The sequence below is a fragment of the Neovison vison genome, chromosome 4 (genome assembly GCF_020171115.1).
Source record: "Neovison vison isolate M4711 chromosome 4, ASM_NN_V1, whole genome shotgun sequence".
NCBI classification, from domain to species: Eukaryota; Metazoa; Chordata; class Mammalia; order Carnivora; family Mustelidae; genus Neogale; species Neogale vison.
In genome coordinates this window covers 153,081,066-153,102,240 of record NC_058094.1, presented here as the reverse complement: position 1 = coordinate 153,102,240, position 21,175 = coordinate 153,081,066, and the positions used below count along the sequence as shown (strand labels likewise).

The 21,175-nt window shown below is 37.1% G+C and overlaps 1 protein-coding gene across 2 annotated transcripts in view; it reads left to right on the top strand.

Annotated features, from left to right (window-relative positions):
* The window catches only part of SEMA3D (semaphorin 3D), a 202,989-nt gene that overhangs the window by 163,912 nt on the left and 17,902 nt on the right, over positions 1-21,175 (top strand). For both annotated transcript variants that reach the window (XM_044245928.1, XM_044245929.1), the window contains exons 12-16: positions 9,677-9,899; positions 12,038-12,126; positions 14,210-14,251; positions 17,245-17,402; positions 19,824-19,888. In XM_044245928.1, the coding sequence (XP_044101863.1) occupies positions 9,677-9,899; positions 12,038-12,126; positions 14,210-14,251; positions 17,245-17,402; positions 19,824-19,888 (577 nt within the window). The remainder of the gene's footprint in view (positions 1-9,676; positions 9,900-12,037; positions 12,127-14,209; positions 14,252-17,244; positions 17,403-19,823; positions 19,889-21,175) is intronic.

The following is a 21,175-nucleotide window of genomic DNA, read 5'->3' as shown; positions in this document are numbered from 1 at the left end:
GAGGGTTGATCTGTTTTCTGCACAGATAATAATGCAGTGTTGACACCTTCTTATGGTTGTCATTTCTTTTCTTGTAATTCTGGGGCACACGTCTTACTTTAATAAAACCATTGCTAAATCATTTGCTTTGTACAAAAAGTCCACATCTTCAGTGAAAGCCACTTTCCACTGAACTTAAAATTTTTAAAATAGGTTATTTTTAAAAAACCTCCTTTGCGCTTACATTTCCCCACTCATGTTTTCATCAAGGTTGCCTCTAAAGTTGTGCTCCCCCTGGTATCACTGAGGGCAATAAACACTACGACTTTCTGTGTACCACAGCTGCTTTCGTTTTCTAGTTTTGACACGGTTCTGTACTTCCTGTGACAAAACATCAAACCTAAACTCCTGGCTTTACCACGACATCATTACTCTACAATGTCAAGCAGCCTGGAAACTCACGGAGGACAAGGATCCGTTCCTTCACTCCGAGGGATTCTCCTGCCCTCTGGTGTCCAAACTGAATCCCTGAACAAACTGAGTTTTGCTCAGATGGGCTTTTTCAATCATTTTTGAACTTTAGGCCTTGATAGTAAGTTCCACGTGAAATAAAATAAGGAAGCATCCACAGTGAGCAGAACAGGTCAGAAATGGAAACCAAACTGAGGTCAGGCCAACAGTAGCAGGCTGCTCGAAAACGCAGAATCAGGAGGATTTTTAAAGGCAGAAGATTACATTTTTGATATTTGATTTACTTGGCAGTTTTATTTTCTGTTGATAAGGAATCTTATAATTCTTGCCAACGTGCAAAATGTTAACAAATGTTTTCCTGAAAGTGAGCTTCAGTTGGTAAGCCATTCCCTTCTCAAAAAGGTGAGAAGAGAGTACTTTAAAAATGTTTTATTGCCTTAAGAACACCTGTGAGAGCTATACTTTTAACAGGTTTTTAAGTGCGCAATACACCATGGCCTGTAGGTAAATTCTGTGCAACAGATCTCTGGAACTGATTCATGTTGAGTAACTGAAATTGTAAACCTGTTCATGAGTGCCATCCCACTTTCCACTCCTCCCCACACCCCCCGCCCCAGGCAACCAGTGTTGTATCCTCTGCTTTTATGAGTCTGACTATGTATGTAAGTGGAAACATGCAGTTGTTTTTTTTTTTTAATATTTTGGACTAACTTACTTAGCTTTATGTGCCCTAGGTCATCTACATTGTCACATATTGAAGAATCTCCTTTCTTTTATGAGATTGAATCATAATCCTTTGTGTGTATATATTACATTTTTGTACCCGTTCATCAGTTGATGGACATTTACACTGTTTCCACCTACAGTGTGAAGGTTACTCAAAATATGAAAAATAGAATTGGCGTATGATCCGGCAATCTCATTTCTGGATATTTATCCAGAAGCATTGAAATCAGGGTCTTGAAAAGAGATTAACATTCCCATGTTCATTGCAGCACTATTGATAATAGCCAAAATGTGGGAAGGACTTGTTTTTGAGGTTCAAATATTTAAGAAACGTCTGTTTCACTATTCTTCAAATTATTTTGCCACAGTTTCTGACAATTTCTAAACCTCTAATTTTGTAACAATAACTTCATTTCAAAATTCCATTGCCTACTAAATATTTACTGCTTTTACTCTGAAGTGTTTTAGCTTTACTTGCAAAGATCAAAACTTACACATGGTTTTCCCAACTAAGTTTCCATTCTTCGGTAGGAAGCAAAAAGAGGTTGTTATAGGCACTCTTTTAATTCCATAATTTGATTATCCTATGGGTGCCTTTAAGTCAAATGAAATATCAAATCAACTAGGCTAACCTGCTTATTCCTATTTATTGGCCCTCGTATTCTGTAAAAACTTGACAAACAATTATTAAACCTCAAATAATCCCTGAATAAACATCTCCCCTCTTCAGCTCTATTTTAGAAATTTAGATCTTTAGAAATATTGAACATCTTTTTTCCCCTCAATCAACTAGCTATTTCATTTAACCAACCCACTACAAAACGTCAACATTAACATTGTTTTAATGTTAAGTGATTTTTCAACTACGAACACCAAATGTAAAACAATGAAATCTCTCCCTTCCTATAACATCTCAAGTCTTATCTAAACAAGAAGCCCCATTGCGTAGAATTCCTCAGATGGGCTTTTCTCAGAGTAAATCAAAGGTAAAGGCTAAATGTTGCCCACCCCACCCCCCTTATTGTCTCTCTTCTCTGCTATCAGATAAAATCTCTTAAACTATGAATGTGAGTGTGGATATGTCTAACAGTCCTTATTTATTTCCACCAAATTATTGAACTTTCTAACACTGTAAAAGACACTGAAACGTTTCAAGATTCTTTTGATTCCAGGTCCACTGGAAATGTTGTCTTATCAAATATGCTGCCACGGACCGGCTGTGGGTCCTGGCATGTCCACCTGAGCTAAGAAGGCCATTTTTACTTTTAATGTGCCAAAGCATCACTGACTTGACTGTGATTGATTTGTGATTTTGCTTCAAAAAAAGCAAATCCCTGAGAAATTGTGTCTTAGGGTAATAATACGTAATGTTAATAACTTGTTCTATATTTAGTAACTTGATCTATGTAGCGGACTGGGTCCATGCAATGGCATTTCACCTAGAACTAGAGTAATTGCTTAAACATTCCAATCTCTACTTTGGCCCAAGTTTTCAACGGTAGAGGTCTGTGATCATTGTGGAATCCACAAGTTTCAAAACTCTGTAGGCACCCTATCTTCTCTTTCCTGTTCTACCAAAACTGTCCTGCATGAACAATGACATACTCCTATAATACATTTTTTTCATAAGCTGATGATTCTTAGAATTGTATGTCTTCATTCATCTAAACTAGGTCCGAGTTGTGATGTAAGCTGGCCCAAGCAAGCAAGGATTTTCTTCTTGTAGAAAAGAAATGTTTTAAGGCCAAAGTCAAACATAGCATGAAAAAAGAAAAATACATAATTCAAAAACAGTATCCTCTATCACCTCACACTTCAGAATGGTAGAGTAGCTAAAATCAAAAACTCAGAAACAACAAATGCTGGAAAGGATGTGGAGAGAAAGGAACTCTCATGCACTGCTGGTGGGAATGCAAACGGGTGCAGCCACTGTGGAAAACAGTATGGAGGGTCCTCAAAAAATTTAAAATAGAACTACCCTATGATCTCTATGATCCAGGAATCTCACTACTGGATATTTGCCCCCCAAAATATAAAAATGAGAATTCAGTGGGATACAGGGATTCCTGTGTTTATTTTAACATTATTTACAATAGCCAAATTATGGAAGCAGCCCAAGTGTCTATCAACAGATGAATGAATAAAGAAGATATATATCCAGAAGATATCTATCTACATCTATCTATCTATCAATCTAATCTCCACACATACATACATACATACATACATACAAACAATGGCACATTATTCGGCCGTAATAAAGAATGAGATCTTTCCATTTACAAGATTGGAGCTACAGAGTGTTGTGCTAAGCAGAATAAATCAGAGAAAGACGTACTGTATCATTTCACTCCTATGTGGAATTTAAGAAACAAACAAACAAATGAACAAAGGGGAGAAAAAGAGACAAATTAAAAAACACACTCTTAACTGTAGGGAATAAACAGATGGTTACCAGAGGGTGGGTGGGGGGATGGGTGAGGCAATGGGGATTAAGAACGCACTTACCATGGTGAACACTGAGTACGTTATAGAATTGTTGAATCGCTACAGTGTACCCCTGAAACTCATATAGCACTGTACGTTAACAATACTGGCATGAAAATGAAAAGCTTGATTAAAGGATAGTATCCTGAGCTTCCTTTTGGTTTGTATAGTGCGAGACTGTGATAGTCTTTCTAAATGGGACTGAAAAATAACAGAAGAATTCCCTTGCAGCATCTCACACTAGCTTCCGATTTAGGCACCTGCACAATAGGACTAGCATTTTGTTGTTGTTGTTTCCTTTTAAGAAAAGCTGTCCTACTTTATTAAAAATTTGTGGGGAACTTTAGGAAGATCTCATTTTAGGCACCACTAGCTCGTAGAGGCCTCAACTATATTAAGTTCAGTTTTATTTTCTCCCCAACATCTGTTTGCTGCGTGGCCTACCTCTTACCAAGGCTGTCTTTAATTCTATCCCTTCAGCTTTTTGATTCCCGAAGAGAGAAGCGGAGGCAGGTGTACAATCTGGGCCTCCTGACTCTCAGTTCCCAAATCTGACTACACTTAACAGGGCGTATGACAAAACATCACTATCATTTTCCACTAACTGTATGCAGGCTGTGTTTCTCTGAAAAGGTGAGAGACAACTGATCTCTAACATTTCTCAATTCATCTTTTCAGCTGGTTTTCAGCTTGCTTTTCCATGGGACCAACATTCTCTTTTAAGATGAATTTGTCCAAATCCCACATCACTTACTGTGTTCAATACTGTCTTCCTTTTTGTTGTATAGAAATTCCTCTAAAAGAAAGGAAACTTTAAAATAGAGAAGGAGCTACAGCCATGTTTTGTTAAAGTTCTTGCAAGATTAAATTCAGCTTAAAACTATTTAACTTAGAAAGTAAATGATCCAGAATTGTTGGCTTAATTGTCGTCTTTAAATTTCTACACAGTTAGAGTAGACAGAATCCAGCCTTTGTATAAGCTGGGGAGCTTAGGTCCAGAGGTTGAAATTCACTTGCTAAATAAAATTTGGAATGGATATTTGCATATAGGAAATTCATTTCTTCAAATGTTAGAAGACACATTGTTTTATTAGACATTGAACAATAAAGAGGAAACTTGAGGGGTTTTTTTGTTGTTGCTGTTGTTACCTTTTAAACATAGCAGAGTAGTCAACTTTCAAATATAAGAACAAGAAAGCGGGTTTTTAACTGCAAAAAAAAAAAGATAGAAAAAGAGACAAATGTATCTGTATGTTTGTACCCCTGGCCTTTCTGGCTGTGACATTAAATACAGGATCTTCCTTCATCTGTGTTATAAAATACCTCTTAGATGAATCAGCAGGGGGATAGGATGGCACCTATGAAATCACCTTTTTTTAATATAAATACAAATCAGACTTCCTTTCCATATGTAGCTTATTTTTCTCAGCTTGCTAAAAATGAAAGCCCAGTTTAGTCTTCCTGTGTGCCGCGTCTTTCTTCCCTCGCGTGAGTCAATCCTCTGATTTGTTTAAAAGGAAAGTGCAGCCTGTAGAAAACAGCCTGAAGCAGCAGGGGGAGAAAACTTTTAACAGCTGTCTGGTGCCTTGCCAAGGGGCAAAGTGCTCTCAATGGATAAAACCTATTTTTCTCCTCTTTTCCGTCGCTTCCCACTGCCCGGCTAAAGGCCCTGTACAAACTGGCAGATCCACCAAGCATAAGACGGTCACACCTTGCCAGCCATACGTGCAGCCGGCCCTGGGAGATGGGTGCCCAACCGGGGCTGGCTGCGGGCGGGCTCACCCCTTTCCCTTCATGGTGCGCCCAGGCAGGTCCCTCTTCTGGAACACTCTTGTGCTGCTATTGTTTCCAGCAAGAAACTTACACTTTCAAATTTTGGTATAGCTCTTTTCTTTCCCTCTCAAATTTTAAACTAACGTACGCCTTTTTCAACATAGTAGGTGGAGACAGAGAAGTTCCCTGACTTATTTCCTATAGGAACTGAAGTGGTGGAAATCAGGCAAATGTTAAGAAAGCTGGAGTCCAAATAAATGGTCCTCTACCATAGAGTCAGACAGACTGCATCACTACCAGGTAGAAATGAAGAGGACGTACATACAGACAAAAATTCACGAGATTTTTAATACCTGAGATGTATAGCTTTGATAGAAACATTTCCTAGGGTTTGATCATTTACTTCCAATGTACCATTTTCCCTTGTTGGTTTTTTTTTTTTTTTTTTAGGATTTTATTTATTTAGAGAGAGCAGCAGAGGGAGAGGGAAAGAGCAAACCTCAAACAGACTCCTCCCTGAGCACAGAGTCCGACACAGGCCTCGATCTCTCGACCCTGAGATTGTGACCTGAGCAGAAACCAAGAGTCGACGCTTAACCGACTGTGCCACCCAGGCACCACTTGCCCACACTTTCTCTTTTCCTTTATGGGATTTTTTTTTTTTTAAGATTTTATTTATTTATTTGACAGAGAGAGAGATCACAAGTAGGCAGAGAGGCAGGCAGAGAGAGAGAGGAGGAAGCAGGCTCCCCGCTGAGCAGAGAGCCCGATGCGGCACTCGATCCCAGGACCCCGGGATCATGACCCGAGCCGAAGGCAGCGGCCCAACCCACTGATTTTTCTTGCCTTCTTTACAGTCTTACCTGCTTAGGTTGCTTGGCATCTCTAGTTATTTTTAGATCTGTGTGCTACACAGCTGTATGATATCAAAGGAAAAATTTCACTGTTTTTAATGTGCTAAAATAACAATATTTAGTTCAAACCGTACTATCTTAAACCTCAGGGAGCAACTCTACCAAATCACTTTCGCTTGTGAAAGCAGAGTAGAGACACAGCCCTCAGAGATCATGCACAGCAATCTACAGGATAAAGATCTTATCCAAACACTGGCAGCATGCCAGATGGAAAAGCTGCCAGAGGGGAGGGAAAATGTATTTCCAAAGATCATTTTATAATGGTCAATGGAAACCAGGTTTTCCTTCTCTTCTTTTTTTCTTAGATTGTATTACCCTTCAATCTTTTTTGTCAGAGGTGAGCAAAGAGGAAAATTGTCATGTTTGCTTCTTTGCTAAATTGTCCATGTCTTCATTCCTTTATACCTTACTCATATCAAAATTCCTAATTATTTGAAACTTTGGTATCAAAAACCATGGCTTGAATGTCATGATACTTCTTTTGGAAATTGCCTACTTGCATAACTACAGCTGCAAAGTCAAGAGAAAAATTTTTTTTTCTTAAGTTGGAGGGCTGTTTCAAAAATGTAATGCAAGGAAAATCATGCTTTTGTTTGACTTTAATGATAGACCATCCAGATTGTACCTCAGGCAGTATAAGCCATAAGCCCATTGCAAGTTGCCTTTGACTTAGCCTCAAATGTGCAGCCTATAATTGGGCAAGAGCTTTGTATCATTTGAGCCCCACATCCTTTTGAGTTGTAGCTTAATCTATTTAATATAGGGTTCCTTCCATTATCGAGCTGACAGATTCCACTTGGCTGGAGGCTAAGTGCTAGAAACAATGAGTAAAGACACTTAGATCTTTAGATCAGCATCCAGTTAAGAATATGCTAAATAATTACCAAATGGCTAATATGCTGTACCCTTTGGTGCAGACCTGGGACAAATAAATAGCTATCAGGAAAAGCTTAGTTTTTTTTGTTTGTTTGTTTTGTTTTGTTTTGTTTTAAGACCAGACATGCAAGATTTCTATAAAAGATAGAAATACTCTCAAATTACAAATGGAAAATCATGAACAGTTTTTAGTACAACTTCTTTGAGATTTCTTCTAATTTAGTGACCCGTTATGATTTTATTCTTTTAAAATTAGAGGTCGGGGCCATATATTGTGACTAACTCCAGTATATTTCATTCCCTAAGAATGATCCTCTTGAGTTCAAGGATCTGAGAAGTACAGCTTGAAGCCTTGACAAGATTCTAATTAGAGCCTGGTGTAAATGGCTCATTTCAGAAGAGATTATGTTTCCAACTTGTCTAAATGTGAAATTAGGGGGGAAAATCAGTGCTTTCTTATAGACTTTCCTTAATGTCACTCATTTTCTTCTCTACATCTGCAACATAGAGCTAAAGTTTTCCATTCCACAAGAATGTATTAGTCTGTTAAGAATTCAAATGTGATGACAGAATTGTTCTGAATTAACTTTATGAATTATAATATTTTGAAATAACAAAATAGATTTGGCATGTGGAAGGATAACTATTTGGTGAAAAAATCAAATTATAAAAGAATCCTCTTTGAATTTGTGTGTTCTTTGGATAAAGGCACACCAAATTCAATTTGTACTAGTTTGAACGTTTGTGTTTTACCACCAGGGGGCAGGGTATGCTAACTATTGAATTAGTGAACTCAAAAAGCACACAGTGTCAGACAGAAGTGAAAAATTCCCTGAATGGCTTCTCCACAGATCCTTTAGGGAAAGAGCTGTTGAATTGTTCACAGCATAATATTCACACGAGTTCTTTAAAAAACTGACTAATTAAAGTATAAAACTATTAGAGCTCTTTTACAAGTAATTTTTATGATGTGGTAATTTGTTCCATTTAATTTTTAATAATCGTGGGTTTAATTTAAAACTGCAATCATAAATGAATGAAAAGAAATTGAAAATAATGGTTTCTCATACATTCCTCCTGTTTATAGATCAATTTCTTCTTAATTATCTCAACTCATATTTCATGTACCTACATAGGAAAAAGTAATCTTCCTCACAAATTCACTGTGGAAACTTCAGAAAATACAGGAAAAAAATACATTCTATTTAGAAAGTTTTCGAGAAACTTGGGAAAACTGAATAAGCAAGGATAATCTGTTTTGATGACCATTAGCCATTTCACCTGCCAACAAACGACAGTTGTCTTTTGAGATTTGAAGTTAATTCAAGAACAGAACAGTTCAAAAGACAACAGAAATATGTAGCATGGGGGTTTTATATTCAGCTTTCTGAGGTCAGACTTTTTGGAAGAAAAGAAAATTGCCTTGGATTTGAAATTGTAAATTTTCACTTGTGCTAGTATAGCTGAAAGAGTATTTCAAAAGCAAAATCCCAAATAGGCATAGATAACGGACTTAAAATAAATGCAACTTTGAATTGAAGTATAATGGACATACTAGTTTCAGATGAGACAAACTAGTTTCAGATGATTTGGTATTTGTATATCTTGAAAAACATCCAATAAGTCTAGTTAACATACCCCATACAGAGTTATAAAATTCTTTTTCTTATGAAGAGAAATATTAAGATTATTCTCTTAGCAAATTTCAAATATGCAATACAGTGTTATTAACTCTAGTCACCCTTCTATCCACTATATTCTCATGAGGTGATTATTTTATAACTGGAAATGTATACCTTTTGACCCCTTCACCTATTTTACCAATCCTCCACTCCCTCCCTCTGATAACCACCAATCTATTTTTTGTATCTATGATTTTGGTGTTTTTGTTTTTAAGATGCCACATATAAGTGAGGTCACACAGTATTTGCCTTTCTCTGTCTGCCTTATTTCACTTAGTATAATGTCCCCCGGATCCATCCTTGTTGTCTCAAATGATGAAACTCTGTTCTTTTTTATGGCTGAATAATATTCCACTTTAATAATTAAAGAGTGTGGGGCGCCTGGGTGGCTCAGTGAGTTAAAGCCTCTCCCTTTGGCTCAGGTCATGATCTCAGGGTCCTGGGATCGAGTCCCTCATCGGGCTGTTAGCTCAGTGGGGAGCCTGCTTTCCCCTCTCTGTCTGCCTCTCTGCCTACTTGTGATCTCTGTCTGTCAAATAAATAAAATCTTTAAAAAAAATAATTAAGGTGTCTTTGAGAGAGAAAACTGGATTTAAATATATTCAAGATAAACTGCTATTATATACAAGGACATGTGATTCTGTATTGATCCTGTTGACCATTCCTTTAATATTATCAATGATGAGTCTTAAAAACCTTATTAGAAGTAGGTAGAAATTCCTCAGGTACATGAACAATGTCTTTACTCCTCTCCTCATTTCTTCTCAGTGTCCAAGCAAAACCTATGATCCACTGATTAAATCCACCCGAGATTTCCCAGATGACGTCATCAGTTTCATAAAGCGGCACCCTGTGATGTTTAAATCAGTATACCCTGTTGCGGGAGGACCAACATTCAAGAGGATCAATGTGGACTACAGACTGACCCAGATTGTGGTGGATCACGTTGTTGCAGAAGATGGCCAATATGACGTGATGTTCCTTGGGACAGGTATGCTAAAACCAGATTATGATTTCTTCCCAAAGCATTTTTCAGTATTAGATAAAGAAAACAAAAACTTCCAAAAGATTATTGGTCAAAATCGAACTGGGTAATTAGTAGCTAATATCTAGTCAGTATTCTTAACATTGCATAACACATGCTTTTAAGTGACTGTTGTAAATATCTCCCTGCCTGCTTTAGTGTTATTTGAGATTTCAAAATATATTTGTATGTTATGACTACAATATGCCTACTTGAGTAGGTGCTCAACACATATTTGTTGATTGACTATGAACTAAAATTAAACGAGCACAGCAAAGCAATGCTTCTTTTCAAACTTCACATTTTCCTGTCTCTAGGGAGATTTTTGACAAACCCCCTCAAAGGATCCCTTCACCCAATTTTGAGAATTGCTGACTGAGTTAAAATGGCTTTTCAAAAAATTAAGCAACATATTTTAAAGATCTTTAAAAGTAGAAAGTTGTTGGGAATTATTTTTCCTCTCCTTGAATTTTGTGGATTAAGTATCACTTTCATAATTAGAGCCTATTTTATTTAATTTTTTCATCTGTCAACTCAGTAATTATGAAACAATTTTAAAATCTCTCTTCAGAAAGGGAAATATTGCATATTTAGTATGTCTCAAAAAGAAAAAGAAAGAGGAAAGTATCATTTAATAAAATATCATGTGAATTCTAATGGCAGTAAAGGTAACATGCATCATTTAGACCAAAGTACTTCATCCTGGATAAATGTTATATGATTTCATGAATCAGGTCTTGCATAAAGAAATAGAAATTAATGGGTTTTCAAGAAATGGACATTTTTATTGAAACAGGTTTTCAGAACTACAGACAGTTTTATTTTTTAAAATATACTGGTTTTACAAACGTAGGGTTTATCTGGGAGTGTGTGTGTGCCCCACTTAGAGGGCGTTTCTGGAATCCCAGTTGTCAAGCCTGATTATGTTGCAGATGGCAATACCAAGACCCAGGAAAGGAAGTGATTCTCTCAAGACTATATAGATTACTAGTGAAGTGACAAAATTTGAGATAATTAGTCTCTCACAAATTCCAAGGAGTTTACCACATAATTTGCAAAGCCCGTCCAAAGCATCCCTAGGTCAACATTTCTAGTGTTGTAAATGCCAGTCAGCCACTAGGTGGTACTACCTGACTTTTCCTGAGAAAATTATAAGGTAACTAAGATGGATAGATTTTCAATTATGACATTTAGAAAATGTATATTTAATATTTTTCAAAGATCCTAGAATCATTTAAAAACATTGCTAAATAATTCAGACTATTTTGTGCAAATAAGATCATTACCATACATGTGAATATTCTTCAACCCAGTGGCAGAATTTAAAAGCATCTATTTTGTATAAGTTAATTTCCAAGTGAGACTTTTTTTTTCTTTTTTCTAAAACGTTCTTTTGATTTTGATTGTTTTTTTGTAATAACATGCTGCCTTAGAAACTGCAATGGTCTTTCAAATTTGGGTTACTCTTTTAAATTAAACTAAAATAATTTTAAACAAAACTTCAGTTTCTAGCCCATTAGTAAGGCTTCTGTAAATAAAACAGGTCTGATGAGTACACTACAATTTTCAACATTGTAGATGGCTTCAGTGATTTATCATTTGTTAACATGATTTAAAAAGGTATATATCCCTCCTTTCATGGTAAGTTGGATATAAGTACTGAATAAATACGTCTTATGCTGAAAGAGAAAAAAAATTTATTTTAGTGTATTTGCACCTTTCAAATTAAGTTACAAAAAGGTCATTCCACTTTAGTTATAACTTCAACCTATATTTATATATTTATATATATGTCTCATATTTATAAATATTTATGTTTATATAAACCAATATTTATATATTATATATATGGCTAGGAATGTACTTCAAGTACACATCTTTTAATATATTCTTTATAAGTATGTGTTTTATGAGCTCGAAACTATCATGTTTTGGAAGGAGAGAATCCCATCCATTAAGCTTTCTTCTTGCATGCTTTATTTAATCTGACTTCTTGAGAGGCATTGAAGAAAAATGAGGGAAACATTTTGAGGGTTGCTGGCTATATACTTACAGCCAAACACTGAAGTAGAAACAGCTGGATCATAGGTAATGTATTTTTTCAGACATTGGGACAGTCCTCAAAGTGGTCAGCATTTCAAAGGAGAAGTGGAATATGGAAGAAGTAGTGTTGGAGGAGTTGCAGGTATTCAAGGTAAGACAGTCCAGAGTTCCAGAAGAGACGACGAAACTTAACAACCCTTGGTTTAGAACAGTATGTTTAAATACACTGTCACTTTTCCTGGAGAAGTTTGTGCACTTAGCTCCTTTATTTTCCTTTTCCTTAGGCAATGGAAAAAAGTTGTAAAAGCAACTCAGAATGGGACTCCCCTTTCCCTGTAGAATACCACTAAATTCAGAGCTCCTGGGATTGCCCCTCATTACTTTATTCTCTAAGCATATGGTCAGACAAACCACAGTAGATGAAAGCCGGGGGTCTCTTTGACTATCCAGATGCTTTTCTACTTCATAAATTTTACTTTTCAATTCTTCCTCAATTGAATTTCAGAAAACTGGAAGAGTGTGTAAATCACAGGTCCCTACTTTTCTGTAAGGAATTTTTTTTTTAGTTGCATGATAGTAAGTCTTCATTCTTTATGTATGCTACATTCCCCTAAAGAGTTAGTAGATCTAAAATCATAGTTTTCCAGATTTGGGGAATGTCTGACTTTTTTGGGAGGGGGAATTAAATTTTGTGTTTCTTTCTTTTCTTTTCTTTTTTTTTTTTTTAGGAAACATGTTTTTAATTATGTTAATCACCATACAGTACATCATTAGTTTTTGATGTAGTGTTCCATGATTCATTGTTTGCATATAACACCCAGTGCTCCATGCAATACATGCACTCCTTAATATCCATCACCAGGCTTACCCATCTCCCTACTCCCCTCCCTTCTAAAACTCTCTGTTTGTTTCCCAGAGACCATAGTCTTTTAACAGTGCATTTGAACTGTGGTGTTCTTTTTGGACATTTAGTAACATTTAGTTTAAAATTATTTTCTGAGCATAACATTAGAAATAAAATTTTAATCTCTGAGAGGAGCCTGTAAAAAATATGTTGTTCCTTTCATAGCTTTGTGTTGAAAGAGTTCATTAAATCGGGCTGTTTCCCTGCGAACAACCTACCTCCTTAAAATGGGGAAGAACCCTCCATGGGGAGGAAAGTGAAGTAATTAACATGCTGAATTCCACAGGATCCTGTTTACATTGTGATGATAATAGTAGTCAGGGAGTTAACTAGAACAAGATCTGCTATGTGGCATCTACCAAAAACCAAGTCCTGGGTGGTTCCTGAGGGAGAAGCTGATGTCAAATATAAGTGTGAACCCCGAAGCCAAAAATATAACTCCCACAACACATAGAGCACTTTAGAATAAGGTTTACGTGGTCAAGAGGAATTGTTCGGATTCCACCGTTAAGATTCAATAATATTTTCTTCATTAAGAAAAAAAAAAGTTACTGGATAGAACTTTCTCATTTTAACATCTTTCTGTCATTTTTTATGTATTTTCTTAAACTTTTGGTATTTGCTTCTATTTATCAGTTTGAAAATATTGACCAGTGAAACATGAATGAGTAATAAACAGAAAGATTGGTAGATGATAAACAGATGAAAAAATTTTTGAAGCTTGCCATCCTTTAGTTGGGTAACTTTTGTGTTCATGTTTCTAATTTTCTATTGAATGCACAAAGCCATAATTTCTACAAATAAAGCTAACATTAGTTCACATCACAAAATCACGTGTATCAGTAGCTTGCAGTGCTCCAGAAAGAGCCATGCTCATCAGCAAGGAGCACTGTAACTCTTCAGAACTCTGCTACTTAAACAAGCTTTTGAACTACCCATCTAAGGAAAAGCAGAATGTGGTAATAAATAATTATGGAGATGTTCTTGTCAACGCTACTTTGAATTATATGGAAGCAGTTAAGATAAACAGATTTAGAAAGAGAAGCCTTATGGGTAACTGGGAGCGATTTTCAATGTGGAGTGTTTCTTCATACATTTAGGTAATTTTTCTGGAATAAGATACTTTAAAATACCTATTTTGAACATTTCTATTAAGGTGGAATTTATAACACCTTGAAAGGAAATAGCAAACATTCAAATCCTTTTCCGCCCTGTGTAACAGACCCTTTAAGTTTACTTCAGAGATTTTTGGTACATGATAAAACAACATATTGGCTACTATAAAATACATTATTAATTATCTTTATTAACATTTGACTTCTTTTTTCAGTACTCATCAATCATCTTGAACATGGAGCTGTCTCTGAAGCAGGTACTTTCTAATTTTTGTGTAAAAAATAGCCACAAAAGCAACAAGTTGCTTGAATTCAAGTTCACTGTAAGGAAAATCTACTAAAGTTGGAAGTTAAATTGTAAATAATGTAAAAAGCTCTAGATTATTTGTTTCTTTTTTAACCTATTAGAGGCCATTGTTTCAGTCTTGCCTTAGTTAAAGTAGAACCAAATATCATTAAGTGAATGATATATTCTCCACTTGCCTTGGCTCTTGAAAACTGAGCTCACTGTCTTTGTCTCTTGAGGATGTGTTTCTGTCAAGGCCATAAGAAATTCATGTAGAACACCAGCCCTAATCACTAAAAATGATTTTTAATCAGGGAATCTAGAAGTTAGACTACAGACGGTGGTGGTGAAGAGTCCAAGAGTCAACCTCCAGCCTTCCACTTAGTACCTGTCTCCTAAGGAATCAAGTTCCTTAAGGAAAGTGAAGTTCGGGAAATAAAATCCGCCTCCTGACGAATGGATGCTGCATGCAAAATTCTAGACAGAGAGTTGCTACATTGTGAATGGGAAGTAATAATAATAACAATAATGATATTAGATTCTGCAGTTCTCTGGATACTCCAAATCTTAATTGTTTCAGAGGTTCAGACTTGCATTAGGCTAAGAAAGCTATGGCTCCATGTGTTGAACCATAAGGCGTTGCTAACATTGTCTTAATCTCCTGTGCCTGGTTATGATACAGAGGTTATTAGGGACAGGATCTAAATAGGTTCCTTCTTTGGTCTTTTCCGTTAATTTGTCCATGCAACATTTAGCTCTTGAAAGCCTACTTCTGTCCTTGGAGGGTATAGAAATGAATGACTGGCATAGTCCTTAACTTCCAAAAGCTCACAGTGGAGCCAGGAGATGAAGGAGGAGCACACTGACAGTGCAGAGCAATAGTGGAAGCACATACTGGGGGAACACGAGGGTGTCTAAGAAGGAGCCAGGAGGAGCAGAGGAAGACAGCACAGAGAAGACACATGTACCCGAACTATGAAGGATGTTTCCATTAGCCAAACAAATTCAGAGGGTAGGATGAGGAAGCCTATGTCAAGGGGAGGAGGAGAACATCTGGGAAGTTGTGAAGAGTGAGAGACCTTGGCTGCTTCTAATAAGCTGGTGGACACTTAGAGCAAAGGGCATATGTGTATGTAGGAGACAAGGAGGCTGGAAATGAATCTGGGATGATAAAATAGAGGAGATTAGGGACATCCTTCTATATCCTCCTAAGAAGTTTAAAAATTTTATCTAAGGACAATGAAAACTTTAAAGATTTTCAGCAGGAATGTGTTGGGATAAGATTTTCCTCTTAGGAGGGTCCGTGTGGTATGCCATGGTGGAGGACAGATGAGTCCTGGGGTTGAAAACAAGGCTGAAGCCCGGGGACTATGAGGACACTTAGAAGTAATCCAGGAAAGAAATGATAAGGCTAAGGTGGTGGCGGTGCCAGAGGCAGAGGAGAGGAAGAGAAGTGACGGGCTCTGTGTAAGAGAATAGAAAGGATACAGTGGCTGACCGAGAGAGGGGGACTCAGGGACAACTGCTCCCTTTGTGTCCCGGATGACCTAGGAGGTGCCTCTCTCCAAAGCAGGATAGTGGGGCTAGATTGAGGGCAATCAATAAGTCCACCTCAACGTTGTTTTCAAGATGCCGCTGACTCTGGACAATAAGAAAGGCAAAGGAATGAGGATAGAAAAGAAGGGACACCTAATTTTTTATTTTTTATTTATTTTTTATTTTATTATTATTATTATTATTTTTGATGGAGAGAGCAAGAGAGGGAACAGAAGCAGGAAGAGTGGGAGAGGGAAAAGCAGGCTTCTCCCTGGGCAGGCAGCCCTTTGCGGGGCTCGATCCCAGAACCCTGGGATCATGACCTGAGCTGAAGGCACACACTTAACGACCGAGCCACCAAGGTACCCCCTAACATTTGATGCAAAGAAAGGAATCATCAACGGAAACCGAAGTCTTAAGCAGAAGTAAAGACAGAGAACAAAAAAAAGTGAAGGGAGTTTCAAGGAAGGTGTCATTCTTGGCATCAAACACCATAGAGAATTTAAATAAAGCAGATATTGGACAAGGGGCCATTGCTTTTAGCAACAGGGAAGTCCTAGCTAACACTGTCATGTTCTGGAGAAGTATAAGACATGTTTCTGCAGGCTGAGTACATATGTGGTGTTTATGTCAATATTTATTTCTCAGGTCTTTCCCCCTTGTTCAATGTTTGACATGGTCCAGGAGTATTGACCATGAGTTCCCCAAAGGCAGAGACTCTGGCTTATTCAACTCTATCATTTGTCTCCCTGCCTCCTCCCGCACATACACTCTACAGAGCAGTGCATTTTTCTCTGGGCTTATTTTCAAAATGTGACTTTATGCGCTACATTTTTAGGATCCCGTAGCCTTTCATTCTTGATGTAGCATCTTTCCAACCTCCTTAATACTTTCTTCACAGTGATACCAAATATTTTCTCCTCCTCTTATAACCCACTTTCCTTAAGGGATCAGTAAATACTTCATTAGCAAGTGAGATGGTTCAAACCACAAGAAGGTTTTACAAATCCCTTTTCAGTCATCTCTCATGTCGGAGGCCACAGCAGAGGAAGACCCTCAGTGTTGCCTCAAGCATCTGTGCTTGATATAATCTACCAAAGCGTATTTTCAACCATTGAGAAAGAATTTGACGTCTTAATTCCTCAGTCTAACAGCTGGTTTTTAACCTTCTTAAATTACTGCCAAGGTTAGCCTAGCCCTAGAATGCTGTCCATTTCAGTGTCAACGTCATCCAACTACCATCCTGCCGGGAGTAGAAGCGATTGACTTACCTTCGTCTTGGTTATGTTTCTACACAAGGGCTTGTGTTCTGTACAAGGGACGCCCGAGGAGACAGATTTAGGTCTGTGGTGTGGTATTCAAGAAAGGAAAGTTCTTAAGACTGGTCTGAAAGATGCTTCCAATTCATTTGTCTTGCTTGATTTGTAGCAACAATTGTACATTGGCTCCCGCGATGGATTGGTTCAGCTCTCCTTGCACAGATGCGACACATATGGGAAAGCCTGTGCAGATTGTTGTCTTGCCAGAGACCCCTACTGTGCCTGGGATGGAAATGCATGCTCTCGATACGCACCCACTTCAAAAAGGTAAGAGGCACATCGAGTTAAGGGATAGCCTTCTTTTCTACACAGTGAATATCTCACACGCATGCCTCGTCTTACAGTTTCATGAGAAAATAGATAGGAAACATGGTGTGCAGTAGGAATATTACAATTCCATGTTGTTTTACACTTGTGCATAAAACTCAGTGTGGAAGGAGAATAAAATAGAATGTTCTGAAGTTCTGAAATGGGGAACTTTAGAAGTTCAGATCGATTGTTTATATTCTTTTCCCTTCTCTATGTTAAATACCGTTACAAGTTTGTTTTCCTCGATTACTTTGCTCTTGCTTACATTCCTCCCTTCTTTCCTTATTTTTAAATATGTATATATTTAGCCTTACTGTTTTGCAAATAAAGTTTGAATATATGGGTTTGTAGAAGTGTGGATTACACACAGCCCACAGGCACATCTCAGTGACTTGGTACAATTTTATTTCTACTACAGTAACTCTAACTTGGTCAGCTTCTGCCACTCCGAAATACTTAAATGTCAAAATGTTGCTCGGCTGTTTGCTGTTCATTGCTTTATGTGCTCTTAAAAATCATGCTATTTTTGAGCCAACAAGACACACATGGGCAAAAGCACCGCAAAGCCATTCAAGCACTGATCTGGTTTCCGCACTGTTTTCAACAGCGAAATAATTGGAAAGAACCTGAATGCCGTCAATATGACTGATGCTGGCTAAATGTATAACGATAACAATTTTTAAAATGTGTATTCTAGTAACATTTTTTTCTTTAGTATTGTTCAAAGTGTATTTCTCCTCTATGTAAAATGTCAGCAAATTGTGTATGGTGGGGTTTTGTTTGTTTGTTTTTGTCTTTTTATCTTTAGGTCTGTAGTAACAAAATATGATGATAACAGGTGAGCATAGGTTAGTCCCATTAGTGCATACACACTTGTTTCTTATTTGACAAATCAGTCGAATTTCAAATTCCAGGAATCACAGATTCAATGTAGAGTACAACAGCAGGTACTGCTTAAAATTAGGAGATACTTTATACTCCCTGAAATTTTCACATTAGATGTGTATGGAGAGATACTATTATTACAAGTCGAAAGTAAAAAACCCCAACATTTCATCATAGTTTTTGGCTAAGAATATACTTATGATAGGGAGTCCTTGGGGAATAGTTTTCTTTTCTAGAAGCTAAAAAACAAGAGTGCTCATTAGTTGGTAATGAACCTTCAGTTTGATGAATTGTCCCTGTTTCTTAAGAAGCCAAGATTTAAAAACATTCTTGACCTTATGTACCTTATGCCATCATAATTTTTCTTCTTATATTTCCCAAGACTGTATCTCTGATCTTTCAGACATGCCGCTGTGATATTTTCCCTTACCTTAACATAACATGCACATGAGCCAAAAAAATGTACATGATAGATAAATCTTGTACGGGGTTATCACCTGATCAGCACTGCCCTGAAGGGACACCCTAGATGTTGCCGAGTTTACTGTGACTTTTATAGTTTCCAAAGTGCCGACATCAAATAGCCAAAGTCAATGAAAATATATTGTAAGAGCATAAGAACTTCTTTAACACTGATGTAGCAGCTTTTTCTTTTTTTAATATAATAGCTATTGTTTTAAGGAAAATATGGGACAATAAGGCACAGCACCACTATTTATCATTATCACTATCTCTACTCTCTGAAAAATAATGTGAACAAGCTCTCAGCAGCTAGGTGTGACTTTGGGCCACTCCTGCCATATCAAACTTGTACTTCATCTGCACTGACAATATTTAACTAGTTGCTTAATCAAATCTATCTAACAGTGAATCTTCATAGGGTAAAGAGTTGTGTATTTTCGTTTACTTCCCTGCCCACTAACTAAAGCTCTTATATCTTACTACTTTTCCATTGACTGATGGAAAAAAAGAGGGTAGGAAGAGTTGCCCCTGCTGGATGTATCTGAAACCTGGATTATATTTATAGTTGACCTGTTCTATTGAATAATTTGTCTAAAGTCAGAGGAGCACTGGGTGTTATATGCAATTAATGGATCATTGAACTCTACATCAAAAACTAATGACGTACTATACATTGGCTTACTGAACATAATACATAAATAAATAGATAAGTAAATAAACATAACTGAACATAATAAATAAATAAATAAGTCAGTAAATAAACAAACAAAATAAATAAACAAACACATAAGTAAATAAATAAAATAAAGGTCTAGTCAACTTATTTCCAAAACAGGATTCACTCTCTTAGGACTCTATTGTTAGTAGTATTTGAAGTACTGTAAGAATGATGGGAATATTGCCCGGTATTTAAATTGAGCCATAATACAAGAGTAGTTCTGCTCTGCCACTGTTATTAGTGTTAGATGCAGACTTTATATATTACCGGCTTTCAGGCTTGATATTCTAAACCATTTAATCCCTTTTCCATAGGCGAGCTAGACGGCAAGATGTGAAGTATGGAGACCCAATCACCCAGTGCTGGGACATAGAAGACAGTAAGTATAGCTTTAATATGCTTTTCTCCCATTTAAAACTTTAAGCCTAGTCTTTGTGTGTCTTTTTATTGTATGACTTAAAATATATATTGTATAGGAAGCTCTTATTTTATATAATGGGTATGTTCTGGAACAGCAACAGGAGATTTTATAAATCAACCCCCTGTCTGCATGCCTAAGTGAATAATCCTTTGTTATATCATTATTTGTTTCATATGTCTTTTAAAATTCCTGTCCTTTTTTTTTTTTTGTACTTTTTACTGCTTTATCCATTCTTGTAAAGTTTAGAAACTGCTAATAAAGACAAAACAGGATATAGTCCAAAACATATGGACATTTAGGGTAAACTCGCAGACCCTCCCAGAAAAGTTTGATTAGAGTGTAGGCACTTGTTAGAAAGTTAGCCTATGCATTGTTGGAGTTCATTATTAACTCATGGTTTCGTTCAATCAGTAAATGTTTATTAAGTGACTTCCATGTGCATGCAATTGTCCTGGGTACACTTTGGGACAAAGAAACTCCTTCGAGAGCTTAAGATTCTTTGGGGAGATGTCATAAAGCACAATTAGTGAAGTGGGAGTTTAACAAAGAGAGTGATCACCAGAGGCTGTATTGTTCAGAGAAAATTTCATGGAAGATCTTGAGAGTCTGAGTACAAACAGGACAGAGTAAAGAATAGAAAGACTTCTGTCAAGTCTGATAACAGAGAAAAAAACTCTAAGAGTATATTTTCCAAAGCTTTCTTTGCTTTCCACTGTCAAGCTCTACCTTCAGATAGAAAGTGTATGCGCTTGCCTGTGCGTACGCGCATATGTACACACGCGCGTGCACACACAGCTGAATGCTGCCTCACATGGTTAGTGACCACCCCAGCACCAAACAAACCACCCAAACTTCGTAGTCTCTAACTGGTGGCCTGAAAGTCTTGTAGTTTAAAAACAAAACATTATTTATCATTCATAATTTCACTCTTCTGGAAAATAAGCTCCAGTCCAACATCGTATGTTCGACTCCCAGTTCTAATGTGTGCGTGACTCCCCGTCACGTCCAGTGCTTCATTTAGCAGTCGTGCCGTGTGCTCTGATACGGTTTTTCAATCGCACACGTGAGATTTGTCAGGAACCATTAGGGGTATTGAAGATACACCGGTGAATAAAAAAGAAACAACCCTCGCATCCCTGGAAATTCTGTTCACGTTGTGTTAGGGGAAGGAACAGGCAGGAAACGTAAAAACAAGTGCAATATATTCTCTGTCAGATAGTGATAACTGTCGTAAAGAAAGTGACA